The following is a 27951-nucleotide window of genomic DNA, read 5'->3' as shown; positions in this document are numbered from 1 at the left end:
CGGGCCGCGCAAATGTTCCTCAGTTTTTTGGTTGATGGAGACCTAGTATTCCGGACGTTTTTTGGTTCCATTACGCCTTCCGCATGCATGAATTCCCTTGAGCCGGATCCGAAATCGCGGAGTCTGCCTCTGAAAGCGGATTAATTTCTCGTCGAGCCCACATTCTTCTCGCAGGCGTTCTTACCCCGAGGCTCCAGCCCTCAACTGAAGTCTCTGACGTCCGCCGAACTTTTTGAGTCGTCTCTCCCGTTTTCGAAATTTTTCCCACACATTGCATAGGACTGACGGTCCAAGATACCCGTTCGATGACTGATCCTTTCACGCGGGGGATTGTGAGTCCAGCCTTGAGGAGACTTCCTCCAGAGGGGAGAGAAGCCTGGTCCATTCTCCGTATGCATAAAAGCTCAAAATCGCCGTAGGCTATCGTCTCCGATATTTATTCAACGTCTTTGCGTTCATTGGACTGAGGTCTACACCCAACGCGAGAAGGATGATAAGTATTGAAAAATTCGCTTCACAATTCAATTCAAGGTAAGTCTATCACGACGAATCCGACGGGACCGGCAGGACTCGCTCGTTGCGAGGATACTTCGCCGAAAGAAATTATGCTCTTCATTCATATGCCTAAGGAAGAGAAAAGCTCGCTCGGTTCCCTCGTGAACATGGTGATGGGAATGCTAATCTATATTGGATTATGAAATTCTACTGTACAGTGAAAAGCTAAGGATCTCGAATCCGCAGATGATCCTTCCGCAAGAATTTGAAACTACAACTGAGGTACAAGTTACAAACATTCTAAACTCTAGATGCGGGGCTCGCTTGCGGGGACGGGAAACGCGGGACGGTGATCACGCTAGGGGGATCTAAGGAGTTCATCCATCTACGAGCTGACTTCGATTATTATCATCCCTGGCTCGACCGTTGGGTTTCCCTTCGTCCCTCATCCTCTCCTCTCAGACGCTCCATCGCCCCGGTACTTGTACGTAGTTTTCCGACATGTGTAAGTCTGCAGAGCTGTACGGCATCTACTAGATTAGGAACTTCCGAACAAGATTACCTACTCCATTGATTCAATGATTCCGGTGTTCTCTACGCGCATGTGTTTGATGTCCGCTTCCCCAATCACTGGCGTCACGTACGTGGGCTCCTCGTCGATTTCGCTACTGTCTGCTCGTGTGTCCATCCGTACTACATCCATGGCACTTATCTCGGCTGATCTCGGGTCTGTCAGATATGATGGGAAAGAAAATTGGGGATAGCACACCGAAAACTATACTTTCCCGGAGGAGATATGCTCATTCCAGGATCGCCGCGGGCCGATCCCTCCCAAGCGCTTCGCTCGCGGCTCCTCCCACGAGCTGTGACCTTCACTCCGGCGCCCAGATTCGAGGCATGCGATACGTTATGTTTGCCGGAATCTCGAGGATGACACGCTCGTCCATCGATCCCGAGGTAGTCCAGGGAGTAGTTCAATTTATTTACCTAGCGTTCGAAACCTAAGCGGAAGGTTGAAGCCTCGATGGGCTTGTACTCTCGAGAAAGTTTTCATTTCGATTTACGTAGGTACATGAAAATTTCGGGGACTCTCCACGACACGTCTGAACAGTGCGGTCGGTCGGCAAATTCCAACTCCAGTTCACCGAGCACACGAACGACATCTTACAGTCAGCACTGCTCCTCTCTTTCGGAACAAAATCTCCCAGTCAAAGGGAACCATCTTCTATTCATTGCGAGGCTGTCGAAATAGACAGATTCGTCAGAATAGCTTCACTCTTTCCGACTTCCGACTCTGGGAACCTTCCTACGGACTCGGAGTCGTCATCTTGCCGCTGTTTCCCCGCGTTGATTACTCGACATGCATCCGATCACGCTCTGAATTCGATCAATAGATACTCACGAGGATCAATTATTGAATTGTATAAAGTATGACTAGATCAGATACGGTCGGATGGAAACGTTCCGAATGAACGAGGTTTCGTGTCACCGCTGAACTACTCAGCATCTAGTGAGCTACTGACATCGACACGACGAAAAGGATATGAATTTCAGGGAGTCGACGCGTTGGGTGACAAACTGGGATGAGCGTGCTCAGGTTCGGAGCACTTCTCTTCAAATATTCATCGTGCCGCTAGGTCTCACTCTGCAGAGAGTCTAAACTGCCCCGGGAGACGAAAATGATTCCTTCCTGGAGGGAAGTGTTCGTCGATGATTTCCAGAAGGAAGAGCTCATGTCCCCGACGGAGTGTTGGCAGGGAAAATTGACCAACAAGAATGTCGACGGATATTGACCTCGGACGAAAATGCGTTTGGATGGTTCCTCGTTTCGATTCAACTCGAAGAAGCGCAAAGAGTCGACCACGAATTGAATCTCGCTCCTGATAAGAGCAGTACGTAGATAGGAGTATATGGCGGGTTCTTACGAAGAGAAAGAGAGCAAGAGCAAAGTGGACGTATCTCGACGAGCACGGCATCGTTCGACGCCAATGCTACCGTCTGAGTAAGATGCGGACGCGTTTTTAAAGTATGGAATTTCGCCGTCACCTCGCCGAAGGCTGTTCAAGGACGGCGATTGGACGAAGGCAACCTCGTGGGGTACCCACGTCGGAGGAGTTCGGACTCCGGCTTCTCTAGAACGACGGTGGATTTCGGCTACAGAGGTATGAATAATTGAAGTTTTCCCAGACTTCCCTCTTACACGTGCTGTCGAGCACGAGTCGAGATGATGCGGACGAACTGAGGATATAGGAACGTCGCGTTTGCTGAGATTGGTGTTGATGAGGGCTTAGGACTTGACAAAAAACGAGTCGTCGTTCAACGAGAGCGTGGGAAGAGAGAACGTCCGGTGTCGACGCGTCCGTACCCCATGAGGTTGAACGAGGTGTAGAGAGTTGTCCGTACACCGACTATCACAGCATAAACCACCGAACTTCAATATAGCTTGATATGTAGGTTGGGGATGTTGGAGAAACTGTACAGTTTTTAGCTCGCGCAGCCTAGAAGAAAAGCCGGGAATTAGCCTCAGAGGTGAGATGGAACAGTTCCTAAATGAGAGGGTAGTTGAAACTCCCCATCGAAGACGAAGAAGACCGACCCACCGTTGGCTCTAGAATTTCCGGGGGACTCAACCTCCGAGCGTCTTGTTGTCTCTGTTGTTTGTCGCGTTCAAGCGATGCTGCTGCGGACTTTGCGATCTGGTGATGACCGTGGCGCGACACCTAGCAAATCGAATCAGACCCCCATTAGTACGAGTTTTCGGGACGGATAGGACCCTGACCCGAGTCAGAGTCCTGGTCGTGCTAAGCGGATATCTCATGCGCAGTCGGTGACGGGGAAAACATCTGGAATGCCAATAATTCCAAGCGACTCAGTGCGCGGATCCTCAGCCTTGTTCCGTCCGGTCGGGCGCAGACACTAAGCAGGCAACTTGCAGGAACGATTAGTCTGCACATGATCGAGCAGCACGAATGTCTTTCGTACGGAATTCCGATCCCGGACGAGATTGGATGAAGCAGAAAATTGTGGGCCGAGACGGCTCCGATTGCCTCGTCGGTCGGAAGTTATCGCTCGAGAGCTGATTTCCCCGAAGAGGGCCAAGCATGCAGGAATCTGTTACCGAGTTGAGAATGATCCCCGAAAGGACGGAATGACCGAGAAGCGTTACACAGCCGCGGTTCTCACAACTGGCGTCGCTGGAACAAGGCAGCTACTCAGGCGACTAATTCTAGGAGGCTAAGCTCTTATTCTCCGAGCTGTCTAGACTTCCAGACCGGAGCTCGTTCACGGATGGAGAACATCGAAGCGGAACACAGACGGGAACACGATTAGCTGGAAAGCGAACTTCCACAAGCAAGCGGATCAGACGTCCAACGAAAGACTCGTCAGCAAGCTCCAAGTACCGGTTCATGGATGCCGTCGTCGGGGCCATGAGGCGTGAGGTATTGCGTCTGGGAGTCCCATTGCTCCCGCTCGTCGGTCGACTCCCGGAGCTTTCGGGTTTCGTGGGGCGCCGCAAAGGCGTCGAAGTGCCGGAGCCCGTTGAGGCGCTGTTGTTCCCGTTCCGGTCGGGCTTACGTCTCTCAGCGCTTCGCGACGGCCGCTGCTGGCCGGTGATAGTCGAAGAAGTTTCGAGCTGTCTCCGATTCGAATCGATCTTTTGGAATTTCATGCTCTTCAGAGGTGACATGTAGTGAGGCAGGGCGCAGTCGTCATAGCTCGACTGTCGCTGAGAGGCGGAATGGCTGTTAAAAAATCCAGATTTAAACTTTCGCGGCGAGCGAATCCGACACCGACCTCAGTAATCTAGAACACGGCTCCGGCGCAGAGCTGAATGCTCCCCAGGGTCTGACTAAGTATGTGTGTTGTGTCTCCCTGCTTCTATCCGATTCTATCCTCTGTGGGCTGTGGCCGTGAGCTGTTTCGACTCGACAAACACAACTACACGACCAGCTACCACGCCGTCGTCGACGTCGTCGGCAAACTTCGGGGAAAACACGGCCTGTGTGTACCGAGCAGCCCTGTGTGCCGTGAGGGAGGGAATGCCCCGTCCCAAGCGAAGTCAAAATTGAGCGAGACGGTGGAGTGAGATTGAACTGAGGACAAATCGCCAATAAGTATGCAGCACACGCATCTGATGAGCCTGGAGCTCCGGTCAAAATGACAAGTCGGGAGACTCATGGATTTCTAGCAGGGGATGACAGGGAAAAATTCGGCTCCTGGGACTTCCACCCATGGGAAAAGCTTCTCCGGGTAGGGAAGATCTTATCGCTGTCCTCTGTTCTCTGAACCTTCACAAAGCTCGGTATCTCTCGGAACCGGCTCCCGAACTCCGACCTCTCAGAAATCCTACCGAGGGCGCTCACTACCGTTCCGGTACGCGTTAACAGTCGTACGCGGTCCCGGAGCTCCGTAATTAATTATCAGGCGTTTCGCTGGCTGACTTGGCGAGAATTCCTCTCCAAGACACATGGAAATTATCCTCTTTACGCAACGACAAACCCTTCAATCAGGCTCGTCAGCGCTGCAACGCGGTGATAATATCAAGAGCGGGCTTCGGCGGGGGTTCCCTGCGCTCCGCACGTACTTTGCTCCCTCGGCGGCGCTCTTCCCAGCGCCGTCACGGTCGACATGGCTGTCGTCTCCAAAGTGGGACTTACTCTCGAGTCCAAACTTGATTCTGGACGAGCGCTCTTGTTGGAGCTCTACGAGGGCTCAGCTCGACCGTGCTGGCCGATCGTTGTCCGATCCTCTATGGGTCCGCCGTAATCTTTGAACCGAATAAAACCATTCTTCAAACGACGGACGGTCCACGGAAGACGCTCACGATTCGGGATTCTAGAAACAGTTTATGATTCTCGTTTCGGATCTGTGCAGTGGAGCTCTAGGAAAAGGACACAACCCACGTGCTAACACGTGACCCCTATGATACTTGGTACCCGGAGGACGGCGTTGATGCGGAGACCGTGGAGCGCAGCGCCTTTTTATCGGATTCTGAAAAAAAACTCCCCTGGAGCCGCATCCGGGTGCTACTTACTTCGATGCGGAAGCTGTCACACTCCTCGAGCTCCGATTGCGCTGAGCTTTGATCTTATTGAGTTCGTCGCCTTGCGTGCAACGTTCTTTATCGCGGACACTGGCCGACCTTGTTGTGACGCCGCTGCTCGCCGAGCCCGAGACGAGCGTAGTAGTTGTCGTCGCCGTCGTCATATTGGAGGCGTTATTATTGTTTTCCGAATCCAGCTGTATGCGATCGACTTGCGAGAGGATCTTCTCAAGACGCCGATCTGACTCGATTGAGACCGATTCAGATTTTTGCATCACGCGGCGGCTGCAAGCAATGGCAAGTATTGAGCTCGATACGAAACCTGATTTCGAAGCTGCTCAGCTTCGACTTCGGAGGAGGCGAGCATTTCCCCCGACTAGAAGTCTCATTCGTGCGAAACGTTTCATGAACTCTGAGTTCGTGGAGCTTCGTGACGAAAACGCCAAAATATAATGATTATTATTGAATCAGTGATTATATCTCGTCGAGTCGACGCGGTTCTAACCTTCTCGTGATGATCGGAGACGACTTCTCTTGCGTAGATCCAGGTCTGGTCTGTGACTGAGACTGTTGTAGCTGCTGTTGTTTTTGTTGCTGCTGTTGTTGCAGAGTTTGTGCGTTTCGGTTTACTTGGTTGACGTTGTTTATAACATTGTTGAGAGTTGTAACAGCATTATTGTTATCGTTATCGCTCTTGCTATCGACGAGATCGTGGTCGATATTCACAGCTGAGTTGTTGGCGACATTGTTATTGTTGTTGGCAAGAGTTTTGGCCGCGTAAGCTTGGTTGGTGATTCTGGGCGAAGAGCACGTTATGTACTCGATGTTGTCATGACTGGTGTTTGCGTTGAGTCGCTTGCGTTCTTTGCTTCGGTAGATGTCACCCTGCAGCCACAGATAGGCTTGTTTCCTGGAAATAGGCGGAGGTTTCAGTCGACTCCCTAAAGATCGGAGAAAACACTCGAGGCTCCCCCTTCTCATCCGCAATAGCTCTCGCAGCGACAAGACAGGCGACAACCGTTGATCCAACCGTTCCACTAACTGAGTGACTGGGGCGAACTCCGGAGGAGAACCTGAGGCTCCTGTCAAGTCCCGCTCCAGGGATTTCCAACCGGAAAATTCTATTTGTGACAGATCGTTTTGAAAAGTCGACAGACGGCGAATCTGACGTCCTAGCAGCGCCCTTGGAGACATTTCGAGTGAGTTTCCGATGCGTCCCGCGTAAATCATGGACGGTAGTCGAAACCAAAGCGACGCAACTCCAGAAGGAGATCCCGCGATTCTGAGAAGCGCAGCCGGGAACACGACAAGAGCCATCGGAGCCTCGCAGCTCGGACATTGGATTCACCATTGCTTTCCGCGATAAATAATTTCTATGGAGCGCAATGGCGCTGAAATCGAGGCTCAGGGAAGCGATGCTGTTCCCTTCCGAATCAGCAAGCAGGGAATCATAGAAGATGTCTCCTCGGATAGAGAGCCTTTTTTTTGGTCGGTCTGGCAGGAATTGCGTTTCTATTTATCTCCGTGGCGGAATAGCTCCGGAATCTCTTTTGGAATGGGGGAGCAACTGCCGCAACTTGACTAAGCGACATCGAATCCTATTTTCCTTGCGTCGAGTGACGCAAAAGAATTAGCAAGAAACTCCGATTTTGACCCGCAAGCGTTAACCCTTTTTTGGCTGAGTCCTTCGGGGAGCAGCGAAAAGTAGACGGAGAATCGTAAGTCGTCTCGAAGAGTTCTGATAAGAGGACTCACTCTTCCAGCCAGTGCTGTTGGGGTCCGATGACACTTCCAGGACGACATATGCGGATCCATCCGATGGCTTCGGCGGCGCTGAACCTAAAATGAATCTTCGCCTTATAACCACGTCCGCAGAGATCCGTGGCTCCGATGGGGCCTTCCCCGAGCGAAATCGTGTCCATGTACGTGTATCTGCGCATTTATCGGGAGCGGAACCCTGAATGGTATGCGACCCGTATGCGAATATCGAAACGTCGCACTTCGCGAGAGTGCGCCGCCCTAACGCGGGACTTTTCCTCGCGGATCGCTTTTGTCGGAAAAATCGGGCGAAGGTCACTCTCAAGGAAGATTCTCGTAAGGCAAAATCCTCATCCCACAGGAAGGGATTTAAGGGAAGAGAAGCGACTCAAACTCTCGAGAAAAAAGAAGCTCCGCCCACCTGAAGTGCTTCATGATATAACACGCGATCAGGGTGCCCGTCCGTCCTAGACCAGCCTTGCAGTGCACAGCGAGAGCGCCCGGGGCGGTTTCCGCAATTTCGAGGAATTCCCTCATGATGGCGTCGCTCGGAGTCGTTCCGTCTACGAAATAAAGATCCTGGAATAGGAGAAGAATGAAACTTCAGATATTACTCTCTTCTGACGTCGGCCATTTTCAGGGGCTCCTCCAACGATGCGACCGGCCGTTCAATAAAATCACTGTCCAATATGAAAATGATCCCCATGCTTCGACCTTGGATCGGCAATCGGCACAGGCTCGCCGAAACGGAGGGGGAGCTATACGCAAGTGTTTGGACGTCGTCGGACACCTGCATATCCGTGAGGAGCGGGCGCAACGCGCTTAGGCAAGCGCGGAGTTTCGAATAATTGCGAAACGTCAGCACACATACGGACGTTGAACGAATGCGTCCGGACGACCGCTCGTGCAGCTCCGGTCGAGCAGACTTATAAACCGGAGCCCGGGTCGAGAATGCTCGCTCGCTCCGTGAACGGACGAATGACAAATCTCACTCGGTCAGGACACCGATGGGGCCGAACGATCGGCATTGTCCATTGAGTTGCTTAGGCCCGTTTATTGGACTCTGCGATGCGAGGCCTCGGACGCCGTCGAAGCCGCTGTGTAAGTGGAGATTTCGGGCCGTGGTGCTGACAGATTATTCGCTCGATGTCTGATCATTAGTTTATTTCTCATTAGTGATCCGTAAAGTCGGATCAGTCAGCCATGACTTCACTACTGATCGGTAATCTCTACACTTGACTCGGCGTGCGGGGGAGCGGGATCACAGAGTCAATACTCTTTCGGTTGTTTGCTGTATACCAGACTCTGGCTCCTACATCAGACTTTCTAGGGCGTGGCACGATAAAGCAGTCGTCCTCTGGCAAGGGCCTTTCTATCGGCACCCGAGACTCGATTTTACTGACGTGAGCGGCACATGAGTCCAGCACGGCCCAGTAGGGCTCTGACGTCATAGGCTTTTGATTTTCTGCTCCGGTGCTGCTTCCATTCGTTGAGCGATTCAATCCCCCACATTGTATGGTCGACTGTTAATTCTCCGGAGTCCTCCATCGACGCTTATTCCGGCGAAAATTCCAAGTTTAATATCCCGTCTCGCGCCGTACTCGATCCCGTCGGACCCGGTGCATAGACGGGCCGAGAGATTGGGACGGAACGCACACGGACGTGCGTCTTTTACGTCGCGGTTCCCACTGACCTAAGGGCTGCCGGCCGAGATGCGAGGAATTTGATATGACACGGACAGTCTATCCAGCGAATAGCATGTCAAGACGAGCGCCGTAATTTCAGTCACCGAGGAGAACCTCTGGATAAGTTGACTGTTTCGAGTTTCTCAGACGAATTCTCGAGACGACGAGTCGATCTCGAGAAAGAGCGAATTTCACTCGCGATGAAGGCATGGTCAGTCTCTAGAAAATACCGGTGCAGAATGCGTGACCCTCAATACGAGAAACTGCCTACCGAGGAGCCCTCGGGTATGCGACTCCCAAGTCGTTCGGCGCTCGCCATAGTGCTGAGAGCACGGACGTTCTGTTCTCCTTTCTGCCCGGCCCGCAAGTCGAGAGGTTCACGCAGTCGTACGTTCGTATTTAGTAAGATTGGACAGTACCTCTACACTGACCAAATGAAAGCGCCCGACGAGCAGACAATGAACAGGCCATACCCTCCCTGTCTGCGAGCGACCCAGCGAGCCCTGACTAGCAGTTTGCATTGCAGTTCATATTGTGGGAGCCGAACTCGCCAAACATTAGCAGGAATGCGACCGTGATTCATCTGAATGAGCAGAAGAGCTCGACAAAGCCACCCCACAGAAGCTAATTGTTGCGATATAGAGTCAGGTGATATGATCCGCAGATATGAGCCGCAGATATGAGCCGAGTTGCTCCGTCACAGCTTTCCTCAATAAAGAGAATCATATAGCAGTTGTTATCCTATGATATGTGATCGGCAAAAGGTAGAATCGTCTTCGCCGCCTGCTGTTTCTGGCGTACGTGTCCGGGGCGCTGAACATGTCTGTATGCAAGAGTCGGCACACGCACGCGTGCGTGCACTGCGCGAGATCTTCACATCCGATGACGACTCGAGTCCGGATAGACGGCTCCGTTGGCCATGATTCGTTTGTCTGCTCTGAAGCTGACCATCGAATGATTCCTCGAGTACGGGTCGGCACGAATTTCCTTTCCTTTGCTGAGACTCCCTGAGCCAGACCATGGTCCCGTTTCGAGGAGCACTCCGTGTCGAGTATCGTCTCGACTGCTTCCGCCCCCTGCCCCTCTCCTTACAGATACATTGCACGCTTTTATTGCGCACAACAGTCGAGAAACAAGTAGCGCTGGCGAACGCAACAACGCTGGCACGTGCAGGTGGTACGTGTTCTTCGCCCGTAAACGACACCAAGAACGAATTCACGCTACAGCTGGCTGGGATAACGTCGGCGCTTTCAAACCGTAATCAAGCGTCAGGAGTGCTCTCACCTTGTGAATGAAACCCTGTTCCGTGAATTTCGAGGCGTCGTAGTTCTTTTTATTGAGCCGCACAATGGTGGAAACGTTGTGTTGTCTGAAGTAGCTGAAATACGTCTCAGGTCCGTGCTGCATATGATCGTTCTCGATCTGCAATCAAATCAGACTTTAGAAGAGGCAAACGATATGAACACCGACAGAGACACCGCACGGTCTCTCGAACAAAAGCAGATACGCCATTAGGCTCCGTCGACCGACGCCGACGACTCCACGACGTTGATGAGGACCGTCGGCTTAAACGTTGCCACTGGCACCGACCCACGTCAGGAGACTTAGTAAGGAATACCGCGAACGGAAGGAATTCTCGAACGACAGTAGGAAAACGATCAAGAATTTCCTCTTCAGCGACCTTCCGGAGGAGGATTTTCCGGGAGATCATACTGACTCTCGAAAAAACGAATACGCAACGAAGCGAGCCGAGACTTGTGAATTACAGCTGTTCGCGGGCAAATGGGCCGATTTGGGATATTGGAGCAACTAGCGAGTCGATGGGGGGAAGAAATCGAGTCGTAGGGAGTGAACGATTGCGATAGGCGTCAGAATGTATGAGGCCGAATTCGAGGAGAAAGGAAGCAGAGGAATACCGGGGCTCATCGACCGACGAGATGAGAACAATTGAGAGCGGGATGAGCAACGTAAGTATAGCTTACTTTGAAAGAGAGAACATTCTGCGAAATGCGGCAGTGTGCCTCACGACGTCTTTACCTTGGACTTAGAGTGCGGCCCACAGAATGCGAGAAACTTTCCCGGAACGATCCAATTAAAGTCTCCGTTCTCGACTTGCTCGTAGTGCTCATACTCCTGCAGGTTGAAGCCGTTTGGTCCGAAATCGAGGAATTTAACTTCGGCCGCTTTCTCGATAGCTTTCAGACAATGCAGGACCGTGAGCTGGTAGGTCGTTGGGCCCAGAGACGCGTCTCGGAAGGCTAGGAACGGCTGATGGCTCGACAAGTGCAGGGGTCGGAACGCTTGTTCTGCTGTCCGTCCCAGGAACAAAATCTGTAATCAGAACATGTCGTAGAATTCGTTTTAGTGTTCAAACAAAAGAAACAAGACGGGATCGCGTTCGGGCGACATTTGGCTCGAGTGCGACCTTTCGACGCCGATCGAATGTTTTCGCGACACGGACAAATCTCCCACGAGCTTTTCGTCGAAATATCTTCGACCGGAGCTCTCTGTTCGGTCTTTCCAATGGATTTCCTCAACATAGGGAACGATGAATTTTGATTCTTCAATTCGGAACCCCGCTAGTGGGGCGAGAGAAATTCATCGACAGTTGAACTCTGCGCGAGAATTCGACAAGGATGATAAGGATTTTAGGAGGGAGGGAGGAAGGAAGACTTTTTCTCCGCATTCGGAACCGTGTTTGTCCCCGTCTCGAAATACGAAAAGTACACAGGAATATTTTCAACGGTCGGGACGACTCGGAAGAGAGCACTCGCTGGGTTTGCATTGTTCGCCGACAGCAGGGAAAAATATAGGGAAGGTCGTCGTTCGTTCTTCACTCACCGAATACGCTCCGATCAGGAACGCCGAATTTGCTCTTCGGCGTTCCTTATTCGAGCAGTAATGAACTACAATTTTGCCGTTGGCCTCGCAGCTCTGGAAGGGAGGAAGGAGGGTTTTAGAATGCGTCCGCCTCTTCCCCCTGGGCCGATGACGTGGACTCTATGTTCTGAAACCACCAGGGGGAACTACACATATACAATAAACTCGCACATCCGGAATGATGTATGGAGCCCGCCCTAATGAACGCCTTCTCTTCAGTCATGGATTGAACTGCCTCCGAAACAAGGCCAGACGCAAGCCCTCGAGTAGCGTATATGTTGTTCTGGACTCTAAAGCTGTTATCCGGCTTCGACGTCCTGATGAAGCGTCGAAGCGCTTTTCGTTATTTCTACCGTAAGTGAAGTGATACCACTGTATTCGGAGCGCGATTCGCGGCCAAATGAAGTCTATGGTGGGCCGCTCAAAACCAAGATTATTTTGTGGCTGAATGGTCTCCAGCGACAGGATCCTATCGGCATCGGTGCACAAAAGTATTGTATTTCGAGGTACTATTCTCAGAGCTCTTGCAATGTTGGAGCTTTCCACATCGCTGGCCCACTTCTTTCGCGTCCTGATGGCGATAGCGAACAACATGGGAGGTCTAGAAGCCCGAGTTCGAATAAAAACGAGTGTTTCTGAATCCTTGCCATGGAGCTATGAAATAAGTTTGAGAAACTCTTGCCGTCAGCCGTCGGGCCTGCGACACACGTACACGGCCCTTGTCGACACAGAGGCCGTCCGCGAAGCCACCGGCACAGATTTCGAGATCCCCATGAGATTGAGACGGATGCCCGAATTGCGCGCTCCCTTAATCGTACACAGGCTCGGTGTGTGTTCGAAGAGGAAACAACAATCGACGTACCTTGAGCTTCTTGATGACGATGCAGCAATATCGATAAAGCATTCCGAGGTTGAGCGGACCGAAATCCGCGTAGAAATTTTCATAGATGAAATCATCGTCGATGCTGAAGAAATGGATGGAAGGGCTTTGCGGAGGTTTCCCGGTCGGCGAGGCCAATACTGCGAAGTACAACGTGTCTGGAAAGGAGAGGAATTCCGATAAATTCAAGGCATCCGATGGGTATCGTCGATTTCTCCGCTACTGACTCGACGCTTGACTCGGTTTCTCGGTCGCGTAGGTGTCACGCTCAGGGGGAGTTCGAAGGCCCGGCAGCGGTGGAGTGTGGGCAACCTTGACCACTCATACGGTAGAAACCTAGGCCATTAGCCTAGCTAATGTCGGAATGCTCTTTCAACTCGGTCAGCAGACCTTTACTCATGACTCATGACAAATAGAGCTCCACAGCCTCCCACTCTTTCTTATCTCCAGGACAAATTAAACACATCACAATCCAGATTGGAGAAAGCGGCCGGAAAGCCTCCTCACCGCTGCCAGAGGTCAGGACCATGGAGTCAGTAATACAGGCTTGGGTGGAGGATAAGACAGCCTTCGACTAACAAAAGAGCTAGGAATATTTCGCGATTGGAGTCGTCTTGCTTGCTGTTTGCGGAAGCATTCAACGCCACTGTGAGCACCCATATAAGAAGCCATGCCAGAAGCCCTGGAGGCCTCAGTTGCAGCAGATGGCAAAGTGCTTTTCCTCGTCGTGGACGCAGCAGCAGTAGCAGCTGCGTTGCCTGCTCCGCCGCGGCGACCACCCCTGGTCTATCATCGGGACCCTAACGCGTAAAGGACGGATGCAGAGGCATCGACGGATCGGCGAACTTGAGCCGACAGATCCGGGCAAAATGGAGGAATCACGGCTCGAGGGGGATCTCGGTCGAAACGGAAACGTTTAGCCCCACGAGCTGCCAAGGCTTTGCGATGATTTGGCGTTGGCGAGCCACGGCGACCGACACCTCAGTTTACCGCGAAGGTCTGGTAAACTGCATCTATGCTTGACCCCCGTGCTCGGCCCACTATCTCCCGAGGGCAGTGATTCTCTGTACCTGAGCTTCCTTTTTTTCTCCAGCGAGGCTTCCGCCTTCCGATCTCATGGGCTCTCCTCGGACCTTTCAGTGCCGAGAATTACTTCGCAACAACGACGCCGGTCGGGGTCGAGGCTGCGGGTTAATCAAGTCGGTGATGTTTTCGGGGACGACGACGACGCCGCCTCCGGTCATTGCTCGACGTCTGAATCCCATCGAGACTATGTCGGCTCCGAGAGCGAGATTCCTGTGACGTTTCCGCGCAAATGCGGTCTCTCGTGTGGATGTCGGGGCATTGCGCCGATCGGAGAGTATTTTGCCTTGGCAAAACGGTCCGCGTTTGATTCTGGCCACGGGGAGAATTCGAAGCGACTGGCGGGTCGCTGACGGCTAAAAACTCTGTCGACGTCTGTCGGTGAAAATCCTCTGCGGGATTTCTGTCCCGCAGATGAATATCGCCGTTTTTAGCTTGATGACGTCGCCGCTGCCTCTGCTGCTGCTGCCGAAGACTGGAGAGCTCCGCTGCGAGACACGACTCACTCAATGAAGAGGGAAAACGCTTCGTCGAGTCGAGATTATACAGTTTCTCTTTTCAAATGGAAACCGCTGCCTAGCCAGACAGTATGGAACTTCGATTGGTCTCTCGGAAAAAAAACTCGTCACCAGCTTCTGCGGCAGCCTACGCATCGGAGGGAGGGACGACTATAAGTTTGTCGCTGAGCCCAGCGGAGAACCGTAAGCCCGAGTTTCGAGTCCTCGGCACGGATCCTAGCCCGCATCCGTCGGTAGCAGCGTCGTAACGTTTCTCCGGCGAGCGATATTCTCGAGGAGGCAACTTCATGACTTTCTGTCCAATCCCTCTCTGTAAAGAGGCGGGATCTTGAGGGAATATCGGTCGGTCAGTTTCTCAAATCGAGACTTGCGTTCCCTCCATCCAGGCCTGTCAGACTTTTCAAGCGCCCCTCGAGCTCTCGAAGCTCCTACCGTTGGCGTCGCCGCATTTACATAACGTGGGAGAAACGGCGCTCTTTTTTACTCCAACCCGAGTCGACAGCTCCGCTTCTCCAACCTCGTTTATCATCGCACTGCGAGAAATCCACTCTATTCGAGCTCGCCGAGTGGCTTCCATCCTCTCATAGGCGCGTAACGGGCGATAATCAGCTCGATCTCAATTAAAACACAAACTGCTCCCCAAGGATACGGCTCCCGTTCGTCTTTGTCGAGCAAACGTCAGACGAAGGAACGAGGGAGGGACAGCATACTCCATGAGCGGATGGGTGAGCCGGCTCGCAAGTTTGAGCGAAAGCGCCCGCTGGTGATTTTGGTCTAATTAAGTATAAGACACGCGTCCGCCTCCCTTCGGTCTCTGGACAAGCTGGTTCGGTATGATTTAGCTGGCTGTTTGGCTTTCATTTCCTGCTCGGCTCTTTTGTCTCGTCCAATCATCGCCCCCGCCGCCGACCAGAACGGAATTCACCATGCCAGAGAAAAGGATGCCGGATAGGACCACTACAATGCTTATTATATGAGGGAGATTGGAATATTTTCCCTTCGCGACGCCTTCCGATCGATCACTCGCTGTCCACGATAGAAGTACAGGATGAGTAGTTCGCGACGAAGATGCCCCAAGGACGCGCGGCTTTTTTCTCCTCCGAGGAAAAGAGTCTCGACGACTTCGGAGTGCGTCGCGAGAAAGCGGAGGATTTTGAAAGTGACGACTAAGAAGCGATTTTCTCGTCCTATCGATCAGTTTACTCCGACATGAATCCGATCCTGAGCATATGGGCGGGGCTTCGCGTCCTAGGAACTTCAGGGGGTCTTATTCAAAGCAAGACAGATAGCACACAACAGCCTTGACATCGTCAGCAGCGATGACGACGGATGGAGCCGCCGAGACCCCATGCAAAGGAGGAGTGTTCCGCTTATAATTCACGCGAGCGAGGGATATTATGTATGATGATGATGATGATACACGCGCCCGGGAAGTCAGGGACTAGCGAGCTGTAGACAGCTTCGCCTAAATATATATTAATCCCCACTTGAGTTCTTCTGCAAGCGTAACACGAGTTCCGCAATCTCATCTCCGCGGTCGGCGACGGTTGAGTTCGACATCGCCTCGGCGGTCGGGACGACTCAGCGAAAGGGCACAAGTACCGGGCCAAGACACTTCTTCAAGGCACGGTCTCGAACTCTCTCGACGGGAGCGCAGCGAGTCATCCTATTTCAGTTTTGAAAATCTGACAGAGACCAAGAAACTCCACTCCTTCCCTCTCGAAACGCCGAACGAATTTGAGCCACATCGAGAATAGGATATCTATATCTGTCCATACGGCATGCTTTCTTTTTCACCCCAATGCAAATTATCCCGCGGTCAGGCATCGGGTCAATGACTAGCGGACTCACCTAGAGAGCTTTGGAACATTCCGCGATATCATAGGACGAAGAATCGATATTCGAGCCAGAACCCTCGAGATCGATTTCGGTTGGCGGAACCGTTCGGCGGAAGCTCTTCGAGCGAAATTATATCCGAGCTGAAATCCGAGCGGTCGAGAACGTACAACTTTAGCTCGGGAGCCCGTGCCAAAACGGCAAGAATCCCTCAGCCGACAACTCGAGGAATAATGGCTCGTTTATTGGGTCAGGTATCTCCGCAGGTTGACAAATTCGATCAGTTCGAAGACGGCAGTCGACAATGCCTGAGGCTGGAAGTCACTTGGGAAATGTTCTCTCGACGGTGACAACAGCTCGTGAGTGTTCCACATTGTCAGTGTTTGTTCTGCGACTGGCACGGCGGTTTCTTTTCTTGCGAAACAAATTGTGACAGCTGACAAGCCTATCCATATCCTAGGAGCGTTTACCTTCGAGAAGCGTTCCATTTCGGAAAAAAATGGCGAGCCGACAGCGCCGGCCTCGTTGCTAAGCGTCATCGTCGGTCGTCGGCTAGCTTGGCGGCCGTTCGCAAACGTTCGTTTCGAAGCATTTCGATTGTCGGCGTGGGACTGCCAGCTTTTAGTTTCCTTCTGTGTGTTCCTCGCTTGTTAACGAGCTCGTCGCCGCTCGATACGGAATAGTTCGTGAAGGCGGCGTGTGTTCGCAGCAAGATACCTGATTCCTTTCGATGTCGTTGATGCTGTCCGCATCGATCGAAGGCGGGAAGAGCATGAGGGGACAGGAGTCGATGTCGCCCGCTGCCTGGAGGGGGCAGACGCAGACCCTAGGCGCTTAATACCCGTCTACTATTTTTGCGCCTGGCCGTTCGACCCCGACACGGCAGTGTTGCCCCACAGAGAATTCCGCCGAACAAAGCTCCGTCGAGGAGACGTATCATCCCTCCCCGGCGCGCCGTAACCTTGCCGGTTTCTTTCACTTTCTCCCGCGTACTCTCTTCCAGCCTTCCCCTCTACTCATCTTGTCCGGAAACGACGGCGCCGTCGCTGCCTCGTCGCTTCGCGTCCGAAAACAGTAATAATAATTGTGGCGAATGGACAAGGTCCTCTGCAGCCACATACTTCGCCTTGTCCGTGACAGTAGCCGAACAAGCTCGGATCGTCCATAAGCGTGTCGCTGTCACGTCGAGAAACAGAATTCCGTCCTTCTTATCGCGTTTCCATGACCGATCAGTTGACTGATCAATTGAGCCGCAGCCGGTGTGCTCCAGGCGCAGGCGGTCCGGATATTCCCGCCCAGCATACGAAACAGACCCTTTCGCTTCCCGATATGGAACTCCGGTTTTGGAGCAGATGGAAGAGGGATTATATCATTTGACTCCTGTCCTAATGAGGATTCGATTCCCCTAAGAAATCACTCCAAGCACTCATTCCCTACTCTTATCTTTCACGATCGCGCAATTCGTCACAATTCGACGGGTCTCTATATTTGCTCGCAGAGACCGCGTTTTTTTGGACCACCCAATCAGAAACGATCATGAACTCATTTTCAGATACGCTCGGTCGTCGGACCGGCAACCGGTCTCGTCCGTCATGATGATAACTCCGCGGAGGGGGCTCGGGTGCACGATAAACCGTCGGACAAAAGGTGCAAAAAAGCCGACTCAGCTCAACAGTGAGCGGGTAGGAGACGGATCCGACGAGAATGTGAGGCTCGCGCTGGAACGAGCCGGAAAAGCCACGACACCACCGTCGCAGAAATATCACTCGGGGAGAGGTAGCGGAAAAGTTCCTAAAAATTTATGGGCACGTGATTCAAACTTTCGGTTGGGCCCATCAAGACAAAAACTTCTCTCCTCTGACATGGCCAGGAGAAACACTGTTCCCAGGGCTACCTAGCAACCTCCCTTGCGGAGAATCGGAGAGCCATGCCGCGAACGCGGGAGCAAGGAGAATCGTCTGACTGACTGAGATAACCTTGACGTACGAGAGTGCTCGAGACTGCTTTCCGGGCGTGATTTGTTTTTTTTCCTCCGTGAAAAAACGCTATGATTTGTCGAGAGCCGCGGGAAGTTTGCGAAGCAAAGCCAGCGGTTTACGGGGAGCTTTGTGAGAGCGAATGCGAAAGATAGCGCCGAAAATAAAAAACAGCATTTCTGAGTGAGCGGAATGAAACTGATTTTTCTGCCGTGTGGTGGTAGTCACCGATGCAGGGACAGCGTTTGCGGTGCCAAAGCGCTTCCTTTTAAGGGATACATCCAGCTCGGCCGGACCGCTGGACAAGTACGCCGATGGGAGAATTGTTACGTCCGATTTCGGATTCTGTTTCGGGTTATTCAGCAGACTTCGGAAATTCGTTCGTTTCTTATAGCCTTGCGGTAAATTCCCTCCCTCAGCGACCACTTATATCGGAAACCTAATATGTCCCGTCAAACGTGGCCACTCTCATGAATCTGAGAGTCCGGCAGGCGGATTCCGAGGCTGGCTGACAATGAGCGATCGTCTGTCCGCTACCTCGGCTCGTAGAGAGTCTCTCTCGATGAATGGTGTGATCTTCCAGAAGAGAGTCTGAAGTCGTTTTAATAAACTCGTGATTGAAATTCCACGAGTTCCGTTGTGTTCAATATCGAAAATATCGTCCGTGTTGCTATCTGACTCTGCCCACGAGCGTGTGGATCGCTCACGTGGGCGAGCGCATTCATTTACAGCGGCGGCGTGCCTATCGGATTAGTTTCGGATTATCTGTTGCTCGCAGGAAAATTGGATCATTAAACGAAGAGCGCAGCTCCACTTTTCAGAATATTGGTCCGGACCGTTGGATTAGCCCCTGAGATAACCTGCTATTCCACACGGGTCAGGTTTTTTTCTTTCACCCTCGGTGAGCCTTTGACGAGACAGACTTCCGGCTATTCAGTGCAAGGATATGAGGGGGACACATCCTCAGTCAGAAGTCAAATTCAGCGGACTCGAGGCACGACCCGGACAAATTGAACCAAGGCTGATTGTTCGGTACACTATCTGTAAGCTGACATGTACAGTGTGAGCGTCTGCTTCAAGAGTACGTTCACGGACATTATTAATATGCTATCAGTGCGTGGCAGCTCATCACGCTTGAGCGAGCATGAAGAATAGGGAGCCCCTATGGAGCCGACCACGGGACAGGCCAGACATGAGGACCGGTATGCGATGGACTTTCACAGACTCTCCGACTCGGGCAGAGTCGTGTGACGGGACTCGGGCGCAACGAAAGCATCACGCAGACGTTTCTAAACATGAAAAAGACAAAAAGCGTTCGTCGTCACAGCGGCACACCTGTTTCCTGTGCTTGTTACCTTTCAGCGTCGATGTTCTGTCACCGCGATGGATCGAATACGACGCATTTTCGGTTGACAGCGAGCAGGCGCCGTCGACCCAGATGTACGCTCGCATTCATCTGTCTTATCATAATCGCCATCGGGCTTAATTCAGCTCTCGGGAGCTGTTGTGACTCTTATCGAGGCAAACAAAGGCTTAAGGGATCCCTCCACCGATCCGTGATGATGAAAAGGGACCCTGTGGGCGGTCAGGTCGCTGACCAATTGACTAACCAAACCTTATCGTCGGCTGCCGAACTTCGGGCTGGTCTTCCGTGTCCCGAAATCCTCGGGACAAGATAGACGCCTTAGAGGGATTATGGTTCACTCCGACCTAATGACCGGGATCGTGTTATGGATCTATTTTCAGTATAGTGCCTTTGGGATTCAACAAGATTCAGGGACTTCCGCGCGAATCGGAAAGAATCTCCTGGACAAGAGGAAATAAATCCGAGCTCCGCCAGTGATTGCGTTTCTGGTGTTCCCCGAACCCGCAAGATTCGCTCCAATCCAGACGAGTTCCTCAGACATCGGTTTTTCGAAATCGTCATCGAGGCTTTTTCTAACAGTATTGAGTGATGGGACGCCGTCGCTCCTCGGAAATTCAATTACCGCACCGAAGCTCCTAGAGCATCATTTTCTCGCCATCGCTTCATCTCCATCACGAGCCAAACTCGACTATCCATGCAAACACCATACATTTTGGAATAGGGCGTCGATCATGGCGGAAAAATTGTCTGGCCTCCCCTTATGAGTATGCTTCAAAAGGAACAATGAGGGAGTGCGAGGAGGCCGTAAAGCTGCGAAACGGCGCCCCGAGGAGCGATTTGCTTCATTTTCCATCACTCCAGTGGACGGAGGCCGGAAACACAATCGAGAAACGTCGGAGAGCGCGATGGAACGTGAGCACGACAAGAGAACGGTGCGGAATAGATGCAGGCCACTTTGTGTCGAATTTGCGGCCGCTGCGGAGCGCCCGGAGCGAACGGGAAGTCTCCGGCTTTTTCGCAGAGTCTTGTATGGCCCCCCGAAGACTCGAAGCAGGAGCAGCAGATTCTCTACCAAAGCCCTCGGCAAGCGACGCTTGTCACAGCAGTGCAAACTGGAAGCCTTTGTGCGTCTCACTCAGTCAGCGTAAATTATGTCTCCAGTTGTTTCCACTCGGGTACGTGTTAGGTCTGGAAACGCGCATTCAGCACTGTGCCTCAGCGCCAAACTGCGCGCCATCCATGAGCGAGCCCGAGTCCCTGCCCTCGGGAGCCTGTGCTAGGGAATCGCTTCGCGCGTCTGCCTGGCAAAAAAAAAATCTCTTGATGTGAGAGTGTTTCTACATGGCTCGTGTGGATTATCTGGCGCGGGTCCACTCACGAGAGGGCATCCCTGAGACGAGCGAGTGGGCGCAAGGTTACGTCTGCATTTGGAACTGGCGCCGAAAGATCCGCCGGCTTCTTCTAGACGTCCCAGAAAAAGAAACACCACCGATAATGGAAGGCAGCTATACCGAGCTTCGAAAAGTTTCCGAAACTAAAAATTACACGGAGTCAAAGAGTTATTCGAAGACCGCACGTCCTGGTACCTCAGAAACTTGCCTTCCGTCCTGCAGCTTCGGCAGGAGAAACAGGCTAGTTCGGCCACTTCCGACGTCTCGGATCGGAAGACTGATCAGATATTGATCAGATGCGAGACTCCTGGGAGTCGCCATCACGGCCGGTGGAAACGCTTCCTAACGTTCTTATCCGGCTGCTCCCGTTCTCGTTTTTATAACGTCTGCTCGGTTAAGTGGTCACCTCTGATTGCTTCTGTCCCGACGAACGACAGTGAACCCCACGGGGCGCTCGTACTTATGAGAGGTGTCGAAAGAGATAGCTGAAGTTCATCTGATCGATGTGAAGTGCACCGTCATTCCCGTCAAAGTTTTTCCGTGCTCAAATTAGCGAAACAAGCATAATAGAAAAGATCTTCTCCTCCCAAACGAGAAGAGACGATACGTCATTCATTCGTAGAATGATAAACGGATGGAGCGATCGGTCGTTCTCGGTCTCCGGACGCGGGAACCGCATTCGAATCGACGAAAGCGGTTTCCCGATTCACTCGAACTCCCTCCGTCTCGTCTCATGTCTCGAGGGGTCTCGAGGCGGGCCGTGACCCCCGGGTCGATTCCCGTCTCAACTATTTCCGTAGAGCCCGATTCTTTATTCTCGGCATCGCTCGTTAAAGATTCATCTGCCGGAAGTTCCCAGCCCCAGCGAGGACTCATCCACAAACAGGGAATCGCCTGCATCCGGCGGAGTACAGCCTGTGCTCGGCGAGAGACGGACACACGGCATCGTACTTGAACTGTCCTTCATTTTGGAAGTCTTTCTAATATTATAATCGGCCATGCGAGTGACAATCTTACGTCGGACAGAGAGGTGGCGTTGACTCGACGTACACATCAGCGAAGTTTCGTTTCCTGCCGAGTGATAGAGCAGCTTACGCAACAAGTCGGAAACGGTATGGGAAAAATTCTAATCACGAAACAGCTCGATGTATTCGCGACCCGCGCGGAACGACTTCTTTAGTTAATTCTTCTTTCGCAGCTTCGACCGACTTGGCTGCGACAGTCCTCCACAAGCGACACAGCTGACAGCTCAATGCTGGATTTTCGCAACATATCCGTCCACCGACGGTCAACTCCCTTCGTATTCAGGAAAAAGTGAAAGTCAGTTTCTACTCTTCGCCATCGCGGCCTTCATCTGAGCTTCCAGCATCCACCGACGAAGGAAACTTTCGGCGGAGGAAGCAGCGAGATGATTTCTTTCCGAGGGAGAGCGATCCTCAACATGGAGACTCGACATTCCACTCGAAAACCACCGATATTTCACTCGACTATCGCGAGAACGTGCAAGACATCGAACCATTCCAGTTCACTCGACAAGCTCCCTAATTAATCCGCGAGGCCACTCACCTTTCTCGATTTCAGCCAGCTGCACGAAATTATCTGGATCGATCCCTTCTAAGCGAGCCATGATTCCTTCAGCAAGGAAGCACTTTTCGCTTCGCTCCCTTCCGACTTATCCACGGAAGATCCAGAAAAGCGCGAACCCGGCTTCCCGAGCGCGAATAGTCGCACTTCGTTCCTCAACCGCCGTGGCGAGCTGCGTGAGCAGGTACAGGGCCGAAAATCCGGGACTTTTTCCAGACAGCCGTCCGAGGAATGACAAGCCGTCGGCGTTTTTCCGCTCTCAAAATCGTTGGGTTCCCAGGGATTTTTCACTCAGCCCATCATTGCGGACGGAACCGTCGACCGTATATCCCCGTTGAACATCGCACGAGAAATGAAACACACTGCACAATTCCGTATGCACATAACGCCGCACGTCAATCCGGACTAGGGCTGCTGGAGGAGTTTATATCCATGCACTTTTTTTTCTGCTCCTCGAAGTGGCGCCAGAAACCGTTCCGGCTTGAGCATGTAGACGACGGTGGGTAAGTGATCCTTCTTGCCAATTGCGAGAGCGAGCATACAGGCGGGACGACGGTGTTTTGCCCTCTCTCTCCAGACTTCACAGATGAGCCAAGGCTAGAACACAAATGACGGCCGAGTGTGAGTCGCGCCCGGATTTTATCGCGCTTGTGTCCGCCTGGTATCTACATACAAGTTTTTCGGCTGCAGCAGGCTAGCGGCCAAGCAGCGCTCAGTCCTCTTGCGCCAATGCTTGCTTGTTTGTGATGGTGCTCGCCGTCGCCGTTAGAGCCGCAGCGGTAGAAGATACAAGAGCCGATGATTCTGCCTGCCCGGTGCTCCGGGCGATCGTGTGTGAGCACCCAATGCGGCAGCGGTGTCTGGTGCGGACCCCTCCTCCTCCGGACGACCCTCGCCTCCGAGTTCAGCATTTTTTTTGGGGGGGGGCGGGCAGACTGAACGAGGCGGAGGGTCGGACTCCATCCGAGGGGCCGAAGGCGACATCAGGGGATTCCGGGGCTCCGAGGGAGCCGGCGGAAACTTTGCTCGCGGTGCACAAAACGAGGCCGCTGGGAACAAGGACAGTTACTGGGAAGGGCCTCGCAAGGTGCTGGTCATCGAGGGAGTCGCCATAGGCTACGGGATATTGTGACCGTAGGACTTGTTGAAGTCCCCGAGGCAATTGGAAGTCGAGAGATCCCATGGCGGGCCGGGAGATATGTTGCACAGCCGAAAGGAAAGATCGAAAGCTTATCAGTCGACGGAGCGACCGGGCACAGCGTCACTGGTCCGACCAAACGGATCAGATCGGACGAGGGATATTCGCGGTTGGGTTTAGAGAGTGGCTCATGCTGACGTCAGTAAGGAAAATTCCACGACCGTCCGCAGATGCTGCTCGCTCTGGAATTCGTAGACCTTTGCAGGGGCAAGTTTCCAAGGTCGCGCTCCAGGCTCCTTTTTTCGGTGCAGAATCGATTCCTCTGTGCGTCTCGTTCCCGGCCTGATCATCTCCAATATTGAGAGATCAACGCGCTCGAGCACTGGATTGTTCAATCCGAGCTCGGAGAGGAAGACAGAGCGGAGGTGCCGATGATGACTCACTGGCATGCGCAGGTCGAGTATTTGGAAACGTCGTCTCCTGAGCCCCGAAATCGAAAGACAGGCGGATACCAGAACGGGAAAATTGATGAAGTGAAGGGGGCTTCATCTTGTGAGCGGAGTAATGAAAAGTTAGCTGTCCGTCGCCTTTATGTGTGGACCTGTTTCTCCTCCTGAGTGCGGCAACACAATCGGTGTCATCTATCGACAGACTTCAACGCGTAATCGATTATTGTAAACTGGTCGAAGTGCAATGATACACCTGCTTTCTCCGCGAGGAGATTGAAGGTGCGCCGGATTTCATTCAGTCATGTACACACGTCACGGACTCGGCAAGCTTGAATCATCTCAACGAATTACCATGCTCAGTGGAGTAACTCGAAACCTTTTCCCATGCTCACCACGCTGAGCTGATAAGAGTCGCTGGGAGAGTGCTGCCAACGCCCATGCTCACGAGTGCTTGAGCCTTATGATTGCTTGAAACGCTTCCCCGGTGCTGCCGCTTCTCGATGTCTAACGCTCAACGATATTGTATGGATGCTGTCTGAGATATCCAGGAGCTCGCACCGTCCGCGAGGAGTCCTTCTCATCAATATAGAGAATTTTGATTTTCAGAAGCTGCTCCGGATGGGATAGAACGTTTTTTCGCGTGCGATGTTCCCCCCGACGAATGAGATATTATTCGATCGCTTGCTTGTTTTGAACATTGGCATGGCGTAGGCAACGACAACGTATCGATTCGATGGAATGACATTGGTGAAGCTCGGATGAGCGGAGCTCCGTGTTTGCGTTTGCTGGCGCGCTCCCCGCATCTCACTGGCTTAGATGATATTCGGGGAACAAGGGGCGGAGGAACCTAAAATGACATAAATCCCCTGAGAAATCCTGTTCGACGCATTGCCCGATTCATATGATGAGTCACCAATTAGCCCAATAAGGGACTGAGGAATTCCTGCGGTGATTTTTGGCGGAAATCGCGGAATTTTGCGGTCTGCATCGTATCTATCCCTACGGAGACGCGTCGCAAAATACCGCGAGACTTTGCAGAAGAAGTTCGGCTCGCGGAAAATTCCAAGCCCTGGTCATTAGTCGTGAGTCATTATTCAATGCTAATCTCGTCAGATGTCTGATCAGATCAGATGAGGCGCGCCATTCCTGATCGGGATTGCGGTCCAACTTAGGAGCATCGATGACTCGAGGGTACCCTTCGCATGCTCTCGTTCTTGCGCACGACTGGCAGAGAAGAACGAGGATGACTCGATGAGGTTATGGACTTGTTTCAGATTATCGAATCTATCTTCTTCAGCTCAGACGGCCGGTGGAGTCGATGAAGAATTCGATCGCAACGCAAGCGGTGAGGTCATCCGCTGATTGATCTCGCTCGATCTGATCGGGTTCGAAAGGATAATCTGATTTCGTCGGGGGCCGAAACCCGGATGGAAATGTTGAACTCACTGTGAACGAATACTCTGAACTCCGGACCCTCCCCGAAGGCTCGAATCAATCGAGACCGGGCAACCGGGTTTGGCGAAGGATCGCTTCGCGATTTTTCTTCTCGGCGGCGCATTATACAATCGCAATCACAATGTAATATCCTTCGCGGTCACACTCCGACGCTACCTACGTAAAGGACAGCGGTTCCGGTAGAAGGAAGCAGATTTCGTCTCTCGCACCCTCCAGTCTCGCAGACGACGTTCGAGGTCGTCTGTGCACACAGTATGGGGAGATAAGGCGGGGGATCAGCTTTCTGAGATCCCCACAGCAAGACGTTTTTGAGGAGTCATTCCTTCGGAATTTATCTCCCCTTCAATAATCGTCAAGGCATCTGCATCACAACCTACGTAGGAGAAATTCTTTCAGATCTTGCGCTCTCTTCCCGAAAACTCCGGCCCGAGTAACGAAGGTTGAATCCTGGCGAATTCTCTGCTTTCGGAGCTCCTCATTCTTTTTCGTGAGAAAAAATCGACCTCTCGGACGATCCTGAGCTCACCGTCGACGGGTTCTGCTTCGCCAGTCTGAACCCTCGATAAGGCCACAGTGCTCGTGATTCAACCAAACGGGTTGGGTCCGAATTCTTGATTGGTCGAATGGGGCGAGTGTTGCATACCGGTAAGCGGGAGTTTCGAATCGGAAAGCCTTAGTTACAGGAGAGGCTCCCGGATTCGCAAGCTCAACTTTCCCGACCGAGTATTGTGATCGATCAGCTTTGCATGCGATCGAGTCGACCGCTGAAAGGCGTCGGCGGAAGAGGAATAAGCTTTTTCTCCCAAGCCTGGAATACCAATTAAAAATCGTATTAATTCATCAGTCTCGCGTTCAAGCTTTCTCTCCGTCAGTCGTCGCATCATTCTGCGTATGCCTATTTGTGACGTCGCATAGACGGTGAGGGGTAATCGGGATGAGCTGTCGGTTCCGTTCGAGCGCGCGGAAAATTGAGAGCGCGGTCGTGCTTTGAGCGCGGCTGCAAAGCATCATGCAAATCACGAGCACGACCGGATCCGGCACGCGACAGAAACACGCTGGACAGACTCTGGACCGCATCTTCGAGCATGACATAATTTCCGAAACAAGGAAGCGTTACATTATTAAGATTCGGATACGGAATTAGAATACACATTTATGTATGCATTACAGGGGAGGTTATGTTCAAATAATGTACAATGATGCCGACAGAGCAATGCTCAGCTCATGTCTCTCGATCTGTAGGTTATGCCTCGGCTCTTCAACTCTCGGATCATCCCATTCGGCATTCGGCCGGATACCGAGATGGCGTACATCCCTGGTAGACGATGGGCTGACGAAACAAATTGAGATTAGTCACCTTTCACAGACTCGAAACCTACCGGGAGGAACATGCTCGATTCCAGGCATATGGAAACATCTGGAAGGACTCCCAACGATACTCACTTAGTCTTTGCCATTTGGCAACCCAACTATCCTCAGGCTGCATCAGTGCGATGATGCCGTCGAAACGAGTCGAAGTGCAATGGTACACCTGCTCTCGGTTCCCTTTCATTTGCAGATATTTGTCACAGTTCTCGCAACCCATATCTTCGAACTGGTCGACGGACTGTTGATGCAAAAATCGGAGTTCGAAAAATTGAGTACCCACTACGAACATAGGAGTGCGGTGTCAGGATGGGGGAACCCGAAACATCAGTTTTTGTTGTCGCTACCGCTACTGAGGAGTACAGCTGCCTCGTGTTCTCGCTTGGAATCCTCGTCCAGAACACCGAGTAACTTCTCCTGAGCGGTCTGAGCCTCGAGTCACTTCATAGTGGATAAACAGTTCTGAACGGAATAATTCTTACCTTTACCAAGGAACACAGCATACACGCTCGGAGATTTCTAAAATCTTTTGGGATATTGTCCATTGAAGCAGCCATCTCAGAGGAACTGCCTTGGTTTGTCTAGGAATAGCACAAAATCGAAATTCTCTCCGAAGGAACACTTCGCAGGAAACGACAGCGGCGGACTCCTAGAAATGTTAGCAGACGCTTGTTTACTCTGTGCAGACGTCAACACACGACCGGCGCCCGCGACCCGCGAATCGAGCGACTCGCACAAATGGCAGTTCCGGACTAGGGCTCTCCTACCCCAAGCAGACAATGGACGTCAACGGGGTGAAAATCAATCCCGATGCCTCGCGGAGTAAACGTGACTTCTAGACCTATCGTAAAATACCCAATACAAGCCCGGGCGTCTATTTATTTCGAGAGCCTCTTGGGGAGGGTTTATATTGGAGAGGGGCTTCTATTGGAGAGGGGCTTCTAATACCCTAGTTTTCGACTGAGGAACGCCGATGATCAAAACAAAAGTTGGGAGCACTGCTTAACTGCATTTCCCAAATGAAGACATCTATTTTATCCTAGAGATT

At 52.3% G+C, this 27951-nt stretch overlaps 2 protein-coding genes across 2 annotated transcripts; both read right to left on the bottom strand.

The window, feature by feature from the left end:
• Positions 1–3121: 3121 nt before the first annotated feature.
• LOC100906422 (dual specificity protein phosphatase CDC14C-like) lies at positions 3122–22539 on the bottom strand. The gene is made up of 11 exons (XM_029112438.1): positions 22479–22539; positions 12725–12900; positions 11824–11916; positions 11020–11313; positions 10267–10404; positions 7719–7876; positions 7295–7378; positions 6045–6449; positions 5531–5824; positions 3897–4238; positions 3122–3215 (listed from the first exon to the last, which is right to left on the bottom strand). Exons 1-11 carry the CDS (start codon positions 22537–22539, stop codon positions 3122–3124), a joined length of 2139 nt encoding a protein of 712 aa, XP_028968271.1.
• A 4160-nt stretch (positions 22540–26699) lies between these two features.
• spt4 (Transcription elongation factor subunit spt4) lies at positions 26700–27559 on the bottom strand. Its single transcript, XM_003746712.1, has 3 exons — positions 27386–27559; positions 26982–27144; positions 26700–26868 (listed from the first exon to the last, which is right to left on the bottom strand). Exons 1-3 carry the CDS (start codon positions 27458–27460, stop codon positions 26756–26758), a joined length of 351 nt encoding a protein of 116 aa, XP_003746760.1. The 5' UTR covers positions 27461–27559; the 3' UTR covers positions 26700–26755.
• Positions 27560–27951: the final 392 nt, after the last annotated feature.

Source organism: Galendromus occidentalis, unplaced genomic scaffold (genome assembly GCF_000255335.2).
Source record: "Galendromus occidentalis unplaced genomic scaffold, Mocc_1.1 scf7180000077501, whole genome shotgun sequence".
Lineage (NCBI taxonomy): Eukaryota > Metazoa > Arthropoda > Arachnida > Mesostigmata > Phytoseiidae > Galendromus > Galendromus occidentalis.
This window is presented reverse-complemented; position numbering and strand designations above follow the sequence as displayed.

What these genes read in the sequence shown, in the direction of transcription:
- LOC100906422 (XM_029112438.1), bottom strand. Translation starts at nt 22,539, where the DNA reads ATGGCTCGCTTAGAAGGGATCGATCCAGATAATTTCGTGCAGCTGGCT. An exon ending in TATATCATGAAGCACTTCAG is followed by an intron (nt 7,379 to 7,718) that starts GTGGGCGGAGCT and finishes GATTCATTTTAG; the next exon opens with GTTCAGCGCCGCCGAAGCCA. An exon ending in GTGACAGCTTCCGCATCGAA is followed by an intron (nt 4,239 to 5,530) that starts GTAAGTAGCACC and finishes ATTTTTTAACAG; the next exon opens with CCATTCCGCCTCTCAGCGAC.
- spt4 (XM_003746712.1), bottom strand. Translation starts at nt 27,460, where the DNA reads ATGGCTGCTTCAATGGACAATATCCCAAAAGATTTTAGAAATCTCCGA. An exon ending in TGCTGTGTTCCTTGGTAAAG is followed by an intron (nt 27,145 to 27,385) that starts GTAAGAATTATT and finishes TTGCATCAACAG; the next exon opens with TCCGTCGACCAGTTCGAAGA. An exon ending in TGCCAAATGGCAAAGACTAA is followed by an intron (nt 26,869 to 26,981) that starts GTGAGTATCGTT and finishes TTGTTTCGTCAG; the next exon opens with CCCATCGTCTACCAGGGATG.